The sequence below is a fragment of the Chinchilla lanigera genome, unplaced genomic scaffold (assembly GCF_000276665.1).
Source record: "Chinchilla lanigera isolate Chin_1 unplaced genomic scaffold, ChiLan1.0 scaffold00012, whole genome shotgun sequence".
Classification (NCBI taxonomy): domain Eukaryota; kingdom Metazoa; phylum Chordata; class Mammalia; order Rodentia; family Chinchillidae; genus Chinchilla; species Chinchilla lanigera.
The window spans coordinates 27,189,884-27,200,541 of record NW_004955413.1 but is presented as its reverse complement, the minus strand read 5'-3'; the positions used below and the strand labels follow the sequence as shown (position 1 = coordinate 27,200,541).

The 10,658-nt window shown below is 41.0% G+C and overlaps 1 protein-coding gene across 5 annotated transcripts in view; it reads right to left on the bottom strand.

The window, feature by feature from the left end:
- The window catches only part of Mei1 (meiotic double-stranded break formation protein 1), a 59,596-nt gene that overhangs the window by 47,067 nt on the left and 1,871 nt on the right, over window positions 1–10,658 (bottom strand). For all 5 annotated transcript variants that reach the window (XM_013511487.1, XM_005379371.1, XM_013511488.1 and 2 more), the window contains exons 2-6: window positions 9,940–10,063; window positions 9,021–9,071; window positions 4,948–5,021; window positions 2,162–2,267; window positions 1,502–1,705 (exon numbers count right to left, since the gene is read on the bottom strand). In XM_013511487.1, coding sequence (XP_013366941.1) covers window positions 1,502–1,705; window positions 2,162–2,267; window positions 4,948–5,021; window positions 9,021–9,071; window positions 9,940–10,063 — 559 coding nt within the window. The remainder of the gene's footprint in view (window positions 1–1,501; window positions 1,706–2,161; window positions 2,268–4,947; window positions 5,022–9,020; window positions 9,072–9,939; window positions 10,064–10,658) is intronic.

Below are 10,658 nucleotides of genomic sequence, written 5' to 3'. Positions count from 1 at the left end.
ATACAGGGTCTCAATATGTAGTTCCAGCTGGCCTTGAACTCACTATGTAGCCCAGGCTGGCCTCAAACTCACAATAATCCTCCTGCCTCAGTCTCCCAAGAGCTGGGATTACAGACATGGGCCACCACATCCGGCACAGCATTGTACCAACAAGTAAACAAATATTATATGGCAGAATATTAAATACTGATACTAAGTACTGTGAAAAAGAAGGCTGGAAATGTAGCTCAATGGCAGAGCACTTCCCTAGCATGCAAGAGCACTCAGTTCAATCCCAGGTACTCCAAGAATGAATGAATGGGTGAATGAACGAATGAATGAATATGAAAAAGAAAGCCTAAAGGGTTGTGGGAAATCAGGGGAAACATCTAATCCAATCTGAGGCCTCAGGAAAGAATTCTGAAAGAAGATATGTGAATAAATCTTGAATGATGAAAAGTGGGAAAGAAAGCCAACTTCTCGGCAGAGAAAAGAGTATGCAAAGGCAGGAGAATCTGGTGTGTTCTTGGAGAAAGTACTTGGTGTAAAAAGGCCAAATTTTAGATACAGAGTTTGACAAAAGGAGAGGTAAAAGATGAGGCTTAAGAGGTCAATAAGGATTAGATCACAAAAAGCTTAGAATCTTGGACTTTAGGGCTAACAATACAATAATATATAACAGAATATAAGACTCACAGCACTTGTTTCAAGGATGTGACTGCATAGCTGGCTGCAGGGAAAGAGCAGGAAGGAAACCCTCCAGAGAGGAGATGGCACTTAGAAGAGGAATTCCCAGTATCATCAGCTAAGATTTCCTTCTGCTACGCCAAGGCCAGTTCTGGGACTGGCCAGGTCCTCAATTTAGGTCCCTTATGGCCACCTTTAGCTCTAACATGTTCTAACTCAATACAGCCCTACTTCAAAATACCACATGTTCAGGATGCTTTACACCTGCAATGCTTCTGTGACAGCACTCACCACACTGGACTGCCTATGACTGTCTTTCATGGTGGCCTATGAACTCCCTCAGGACAGAGGCTGGGTCTCATCATCTTTGTGTCACCAGGGCCCAGTGTAGAACCTGGCCCAGTCCTGGCTGGCCTGTTTATAATACAGCTGTTGACCCAAATTATGAGAAGTTGTTGTCACTCACTATTATGCTTTTCTCTATTTCCTGCCCTGAAACAGATCCACATTTAGACACCAACCACAGTGCCCATCTGCTTTGTCTAAAGTATAAAAAATAAATATTAAACTGGTAGCAAGTATAGGACACACGAGGACAGGCAGTAAAGATCCAAGGCAGAAAAATTACTGTCTCACTTTTTTTCCCTCATTCTCTCCCAAAGGAAACATCCTTAAATGGCATTCCGACTCTAGGCATCTAGCATAGTCCAAACATCTCAACTGGTGGCTGCTATCCTTTGCTGCGAGGCCCCACTGATAGAGCAGCCAGTATCTAAAGTCCTCAAGTAGCACTTCAAAAGTTTGCTCTCCTTTTCCTTCTAACGCCATGTCTCACCTAAGCAGTTGATCTGTAGCTCCTTTGTCTGGGCACTGTCCAGGGTGGAAAGGAGGAGAGGGCATAGCTTCTCCCGGAAATGGCCCGAAAGCAACTCAGCTGCCACTGGTGAGGAATAGAGCTTCCCATAGAGGTAACAGACAGAAGCTTGCACCCCTTCATTGGAGTACACCAAGCCCCTCATCAGATGTTCTATCAAGTTACCTGTCCAGAAAACAATCAAGGAGCGGAGAGAACAATCACCATGTCAAATGCCACATCAAACTCCAAGCTGTTATTCCCAGGGAGTCATAGTGGTAACTTCCTACAACCCCCTATAATGAATGCTTTCTCAGGGTTTCACCAAAAGAGTCAAAGCTTTGAGAAGTTAAATGATTTACCCTTGGATAAAAGATATTTACTTGCATTTCACTGACAGAAAAAAGTACTTTTATGCTTCAGAATTAATTCTTTCTTCCATGCAAAAGGAAGGTCACAGCAGGCACTTAGTTTGTGTTAAAAGAATGAAAGGAAACAGCCCAAGGTCACAATAAAAAAATCTGACTTTTTTTGAACTGACCAACACAGTGCACAATATGAGGAAACTGAAGGTTAGGGAGGTTAATGGGCCCCCCAGACGGCAGTGTAATCAAAACAGGTTCTCCCGCATAGGTCACTCACCATGCTCCTTTACAAGTTCGTCAGCCAGGACAGGGATGGCATCCACCAACTTGCCAAGAAGGGTCAGGATGGCCAGGCTGCCTTGCATGGAGGGCATGTTACACAGCTACAGAAAATGGACACATCCTCTTGTGTCAGTTGGCATCAGCACAGCTCTCCCAAAGGATCTTGCCCCACCACACTTACATCTGCATTATGCATGTCTCTCAGCACGCTCAGCTTCTTTAGCTAAGCATCCATCTTTCCCACTCAACTGGGAACTCCCAAGAGAAAGGGACTGAGTCCAGTTCCTTTCAGAGTGGTCAGTATCTAGCTCAGTACATGTTTATTAAGCTGAATTAAAATTAGCATATATTACCTCCTATAGAACCAGAAACAAGGGTGACAGTTGGGAACACCATGAAGACAGAACAAAGACTCAGTGTAGGAACAATTTATTATCATCATTGCTATCACAGCTACTATTATTGAGCACTCTATGCAGAAGACACTATACTTGATCTTTTACATGGAGTTTACACTTTATATTTCACCCTTTCTACTGACTAGTTGCATCACTTTGGGCAAGATTCCTAACTCCGCTGGTGGAAAGTAATTAATAGCACCACTCTCACAACACTGTTGGCAGGACCAGTTAAAATATTGTATATAAAGTACTTAACAGTGCCTAACATAGAGAAAATGCTCAATAAACATTAAATAGTTGCTAGGTGTGGTGGCACATGCTCGTAATCCCAGCACTTGGGAGGCTAAGGCAAAAAGACTGCCATGAGTTCAAAGACAGCCCAGCTACACTGTAAGTTCAATACCAGCCTGAACCACATACTGAAACCCTGTCACAAAAAGGCAAAAAAAAAAGTTAAATGACATCATGATAAGGACTGATATATTTAATTACAAATTCAATCTTATATAGTAATCACATGACAAATAATTACAATGATATAATTTAAACAGTTTATAATTAAATATAACTGTCTTTAATAGTGCTAAAAAGTTTACTTGAAAAATATGGCGTAAATGAATATAGGAAAAATTAGCTCTACAGAATGAACTTGGGTCAAACAAGAAAAAGAAGGTAGGAACAGCCCAAATGCCCAGGAACTGAGGAATGGATAAAGATGATTTTTTAATAAACAGTGGAGTACTACTCTGCCATAAAGAAGGATACACTTGAGACATGCCTAAGTAAATTGATGCACCTTTTGAAATAAATCAGACACATATGTAAATATCACATTGTTTCTCTGGTGTGAGAAACTGAAAGTATAAATAAGGACCAAAATGTATATTAGATATTGCGAAATAAGAAGAAAATGTTCAAATGGGAAGGGGAAAATGGGAGGGGGAGGGGGGAAGGAAAGAAGGGAAAAGAAAAAGAAGTGAGAAAAAAAGGAAAATATGGAAACACAGCTTTTATAAATAGGGAGGGGAGGAGGGGTTGAAGGGAGGGGAAGGGAATGAGAAAAAAAGAATCAGGTTATATCATGTACAGGTATAAATTCTCTATGATGAATGTGCTCATTATGTGTGTCTAAAATGTACCAATAAAATCTGATGGAAGGGGCTGGGGATTTAGCTCAGCGACAAAGCGCCTGCCTGGCAAGCGCAAGGTCGTGAGTTCGGTTCCCGGGACAGGAGAAAAACCAAAAAAAAAAAAAAAAATCTGATGGAAAAAAAATATTGGCAGAAGGACAGCCTGGTCAGAACATTCTGTCTCAGGCCCATGGGTTGCATACACCTGTGTTATATTCAACTATTAGAAAAGTTTCTTTTTAAAGAGAGTAAAAAGCAAAAATAAAAGTATATGCTGTGTCTAGGAAACACGGCACAGGATATTGTGCAAACACACACAATAGCCTAAATACTGCTCTTGATGAACATTTGTCTTCCTTTTTCTTTTTTTCTTTTTTTTTTTTTTTGTGGTACTGGGGAGTGAACCTAGGGCCTTTGCACTGAGCCACATCCCCAGCTACATCCCCTTTTTATTTCTTATTTTAACTGGGATTATAGGCATGTGCTACCATGCTTGGCTGTCTGCCTTTTGAAAAATAAATAAAAAGTGATATAATGAAAGCTGCTGTGTAACTGATATAATTTTTATTATACTGAAGCGAATTTAAATATCCACTTGACATTTATCTCAGATGTTAAAAAAACTAACGTCAACACAAAATAATATACTATTTTTAAAAAGAGTAAATAAATAAATAAATAGCAAAGTAATGCACTGCTTTAAAAAACCATCCTGAAACATAGTGAACATACTTTCCTGACAAATTCATCAAGGAAATCTATACTGCATTTAGTAATATATCAATGGACCATGGGATGATTAAGCCAGAAAGATGGGGCTTCACCAGGTGGAAGTAGCATTTGCAAGACTAGAAAAGGAAGGAATGAACCTGAGAAGGATAATGACGCAGGATCAGAAGCCCCAGGCCCTAGCTCTGGGTCTGCCACCAATTTGGCAACCTCAGGCAAGTCCACTTCATCCTGTGAACTTCCACCTTCCCGTTTATTCAAAAGAGAACTGGCTCAGCTCCAAGAGGATGTAAGGATTCTGATGGCCCTCAAGAACTCACATGTAAGCTGGGCATGGTGGCACACACCTGTAATCTCAGCATCCTGGGAGGCTGAGACAGGCGGATCACAAGTTCAAGCCAAGCCAGGGCAACTTAGCAAAACCATGTCTCAAAATAAAAAGTAAAAGAAGGGTTAGGGGCTCAGTGCTAAGGCTCTGGGTTCAACCTTCAGTACTGAAAAAGAAACATACATGTACTGACCTGTTTCTGGCACTCGTCCAGCAGGCAGTGGATGATCTGTTCCAGCTTCAGCTGCATGGTAAGCTGGACAAGGACTGAGGAGATATAACAACATTACTGACTAGAAGATACTCCCTGACCCAGAACTCCCGTCTTGCAGCCCTTCTCCTCAAAGGCAGGGCAGAACATTGTTATTAACTGGTATCTTTTCTTTTCTTTCCCACTAAACTATGTGAGCAAATTCAAACAAAAGGATTTCTGGCTCCTTCATTGTTTTATATTAGCGGTTCTCAACTCAGGTTACACAAAAGAGTCATGTAGAAAGCTTTAACAAAATATTAATGCTCAAGTCCCACCCCAGAACAATTAAATCAGAATGTATGTTTTAAAATATAAAGAAATAGAAACATACTCTTAAATATGCTTTATGCTTAAAAATGTATTTCTCATATAATTATACTTTTGTTTTATATTCAAAATATTCTTCTAAACATAAAATTTAAATACACTTCTGAAGTTCTTAAGTCTATTGTGAAGCAAAGTTGAAAGCTACTTTGTATTATCTTTACTTTTTTCCCTTCTTAGAGTTTGCTTCTTTGTAATACTAGAAAGAATGAGTAAATTCCTTTGCCAAGTATTAAAATATAATCTCTTGGCCCCAAATCTACCCTTCTAAACAATCATTTCTGGTGTTTCTGCTAGTGTCTTTGAGGAGTACAAAGGAGACTGGCTCTGCAAGGCTGGAAAAGTTGCAAATTAGACTCAGCAGCTCCGGTAGGAAGGTTCTGCCGCTGCCAAGGTAAAGAAGCATCCTGAGACAAGACTCCCAGAAACAGGAAGCAGACAGCAAGCAAAGAGGAACCTCGAGGAAGCAGCAAATCCTTTTCGCCACCCTTGCCATCTCCCTCTAGTGCCTGTCACTCAGTGAAGTGCTTGGGGTCTGATGGTGGTTCAAGCTATGCTGGCATCAGCCAGAAGTGGATGGCTGCAGGATTACAGTTCCACACAAGAGTGCACCTGAAGGAAAATGATGAAGCGAAATACCCCAGAGATGAGAACTTCAAGCGGAATAGTATGTTTGTTCATATGTTTGCCTGAACTAAGAGATGGTCAGAAGTATGTACAGATCACACTGATTTACGGGTAGCCACTAACTGGTTTGCTGGTCATAAATGTGAGAAAGACTGAACTGGAAGATCAGTGACAATGAACATAGGAAAGAAAATGGGCTTCTTTGAAGAGGTACAAAGTATAATGATATTTGTGTCCCATGTGAATGCTTCTAAGGAACATCGACTATAGAGGAGTTCTGAACAATCAGGTGGACTAAATGACACATTCAGTCTTCAGCTTTGCCAGCCACCAAGGCTCATTCAATGGATCCATGCACAAAGTGGCTGAGGTGGCAAAGCTGGAGGCTAAGTATAAGCTCAACAACACAGACTTCCCCTCACCAAGGCTGAACTGAGTACTGCTACTGCCTAGTCTGCCCAACAGCAGAAATCTACACTAAGCCCCAGTGGGACGGCATTCCTTGAGAGGAGAAGCCAGTCATGTGGTGTCAGATGAATTACCCAGTACCCCTCCCATTATAGAGGGGCACAGATTTGTCTTCAAAGGAAAAGACATGCATTTGTGAACATGGATTTGCCTTTTCAAGCCCTAACATTGAATCAATAGGGCAAAGAAGGGATTATTCTACTGCCTGGAGTGATTGATCTCATATTCACAGGGAAACTCTGGTGCTACTAAAAAGGGCAGAGACCTACATCTGCAACCAAGGATGATCTAAATTGTCTGTTATTACTTCCATATTCAACAGTAAAACTTAATGGAAACCTTAGCAACCACAAAAGGCAGAGTCACTAAAGATTCAGAACTTTCAGGTATGAAGTTCTGGGCTGCCCAGCAAGGTAAAAACCCTGACTAGTTAAGATACTGATTGAGGGCAAAGGATAGATAGAATGGTATTATTCATTAAGGAGGAAATTAAAAACTGGGTATAATACACCTGTAATCCCAACACTCAGGAGACTAAGACAGAAGGATCATGAGTTCAAAACCAGCCTGGGTTATTATAAAAAAAAAACCCTGTTGCAAAAAAAAAAAATGAGGAAGTGGCAGAAAAGGAAAAAATTTACAAATAATAACTTTTTATAGAAATTAAGATTTTAAGATCTTTGTGCATATATTTGCACATATTAACTATTTTCTTTCTGTCTCCATCTCCTTCCCATTATTTTACAAATTTTCTTGCAGGTTAACTTTAAGATTTTTTTAGATAATAGAACATTTAGATTGGACTTTGACTGAATTTGAAAATTAATTATCCCACCCCAGAGATAGATGTTATGAGTGTCTCCCAGAAATGAATACAATTTCTTGAAGATAGAGTGAGAATGCCTTTGTTGGTAGGATAATAAAAGAGAGTAGTATCTCATTAGGTAGAAACAGTTTTCTATCATTCTAAGGGAGTTCAAGTATATGCAGAAGCGTGTGTGGACACCAAGTAGCCAAAGGGGCAAACAGTCAGTTATCATGCTCGTGTCTTTCCGCTCCAACCCATCCTCTGTGCTTTGGGATTCTGACACTGGAACTCTACAATCCACATTTCTGTTTTGGCACTGGCCCCTACTAAGCTCTGGCAATAACCAGCATTAGAAAGAGATGGTAGGACTTGCCCCTTCCTCTTTGGTTCCTCTAGTTTTCTTGTTTCTTACTGTCTTCCTATCCCTATGAAGATTACTGTCACACATCTTTACCCTGGCAGTGGCAGCGTCTTTCCCTAACAACTTCTATTTTATTCCTCTTTCCCTGGAGACATCAGTATCACCTGGTGTCTTGGTTACTTTTTTCTCGCTGCTGGGACAAAATATCTGACGACCAAAATTAAGGAAGGAAAGGTTTATTTCGCTTACAGTTTGTGGAGGTTTCAATCCATACTAGGCATGATTATAAGGCAGAGTGGCACATGGCAGAGGGCTGCATCTCAGGGCGGCAGCACAGCCAAGCCGCCAGCACACACCAGGGCACACACACCAGGGCGGAATGGGGGAGGAATGCCCCAAGCACTCTTTTCCTGTCCCTTACATATGCAAACTATCCACTCCCAGGCGGGTGCAGCTCTCACACCCATATTCAAACTCTAATAGCCTGCCCCAGGGCCACAGGAGGCTTTGTGGGGACACACAGACATAAACCATAACACCTGGCCAGCGCCCCTCCTCAGAGGTCTGGATCCCAGCCCCATGGGACTTCTCTTCCAAGCCCAGAGGCCTAGCAGCCTCCAAGGAGCATCCCCCTCCTCACAGGTCTGAGTTTTATACTGGGGACTCGTCCTTCAAACTCTGGAGCTTTAACAATTCCAGCTTCTTCCCTTCATTTCTCCACCCCCAGGAGTGGAAGCTGCTTTCTGCAACTGCTGTCTCCGTGAAAACTCGCTGGTTCTCTTTTTGTCTCTTCAGATACCAATTTAATAATTCTTTAATGTTTTCTTTTTCTGTTCAAATACTGCAACTGGTGTGGCCTCTGGATCTTAATCAGTACAGGCTTCATTCTCTCTGCAAGAATCTACCTTTTCTCTGCAGACCTTTTACAGGTAAACCCAAGTACTCCCACAGCTTTAATCATCACCTGTGTGCAGAACCAATATGAAATGTAATTTAAAAAAGAGAGAACTGAGCTGGGGATGCAACTGAAAGGCAGAGTGCCTGCCTCTCGTGTGCAAAGCCCTGGGTTACATCTTCAGTTCTACACACACACACACACACACACACACACACCTCTCTAGAATTTTGGACATGTCTTTATAATTGCACTCATCAACTCCAGTTATTTGCCAGTCAATCTTTCCTCCACACTGTAAATTCTTACAAAGCAAGGACCACATCTTAGCCATCTATGTTTCTATTCCTAGTGCCTGATCCACTACCTAGCACTGGGTAGATGGCCCAAGAAAAACATAAAGAATTAATAGCTAACTGAGTTCTCTGAATTTCTAAATAGGTAACTTCACCAAAATCTCAAGTAACCAGGCTGCAATTCAAGCTAATACTCTCAGTTTAGAATGCTACATTCACGTGGTTTTACCTTACCTTCAATACAGAGGTCTGTTACACTCCCATCTTCCACGCTGCATAACAGTCCTTAAAGCAGAGGGAGGTAAAAGGTGGGGGGGGGGGAGTTAACAATTTCCTTTAAGAGAAACAAATCTTTTTTAAAAAATCCTACTGTGAATTCTACAACTATCAGCTTAAAATAATGTCCCAGCTAAATTCTGTCCTCAGTACCGAACACCTAGATTTTCAGTGACCTGCTCTGGCTTTAAAAAGATGAGAACTGTCAATGTGGCACAACAGAGAATCTGTGTAATCTAGAGTCTGTGACAGATCTAGGGTAAAATTCCAGCTCTACCATTTGTTCAATATGACTTCCCTGAGCCTCAGGGATCATCCTGTCTCCCTTAAAGAACTGTCCTGGCAGTTAAAAAAAAAAAATCTGAAAAGCTTCTGACACAGAGAAGCATTCAACATGAGTTAGCCGCCCTCCTCCCAGAAAGTATTCACTCTGTTGGACATTACAATCATATTAAAGGCAGAGCTCTCTGGGAAAATTCATTCCATCTCACTTTAGACATGAAGAAACTAAAGGATCAGAAAAAGGAAATACTGTAACTTGATTATGGTCACACCAAGGTCAGGAGACTCTATTCCTGGCTTTATGAGCCTGCACAAAATCTAGACCAGACTCTTTAAGGATCATCCATTTTCCACATTCATCTTTACACTCTTACCAACCTCTTAGATCTAATCAGACAAATTACCATAAAATGCCTCATGTATATTAGAAAAGGGGGCTATATCTCTATTACTATAACTAAAAAAAAAACTCCAAATAAACTGTTATAACACCAAAAACCTAAATCATCTTTCTAAGACCATCTCCCCAGTAATCCCCCAAATAAATATATATGCTATACATGCAAAACTCATGCCATTTCCTTTTTAATCTCACCAAAAAGCATGCTTATGAAATGGATGCAGACTCTCTGGTCCTGAACCAACAGCTGTGTGACCAAGGAGGCATGCCTCACAAGGGCATCTCGGAAGCAGGACACCACGTGCTTCTTGCGCACCACCTTTGTGCAAATGAAAAGAAATAATGCTCAATGACAACCGAATCAGTCATTCTGAACCGTCTAAAATTATAACTTCCAGCTATGAGTACAAGATGGAAATAGAGTGCTCATCAACTGTAATGAGATCCATATATCCTATAGAAAGCCTGAACAAAGCCATCATTTGTAGTAGGGAATCTGCACGTTCATACGGAAGTATATGTGAACTGAGGTTCCTACTCTGTATTTACACAGCACTTTACTCTTCACAAATCATCCCTTTGTCTATCAGCTCAGTTAAACCTAACAAGATGGCAAAGCAAGCAAAAATATATACTATCACCATTTAGAAGATGAGGAAACAGAGACTCAGACATTATAAAAAGGGCTCAAATCTTAAATCCTCTCACAACTATACAGTGGAGTTTTTCAAAGACATGTAACATTGCAATAAACTAGTTGCAGAAATAGATAAAAGAACCAAGCATAATCCCAGCACCTAAGAGGCTGAGGCAGGAGGATGGCCATGAGTTAGAAGCCAGCCTGGATTACGAAATTCAAGCCCAGCCTAAACTACACAGCAAGACCTGTTTTAAAAAATATAAATAAGCTGGGC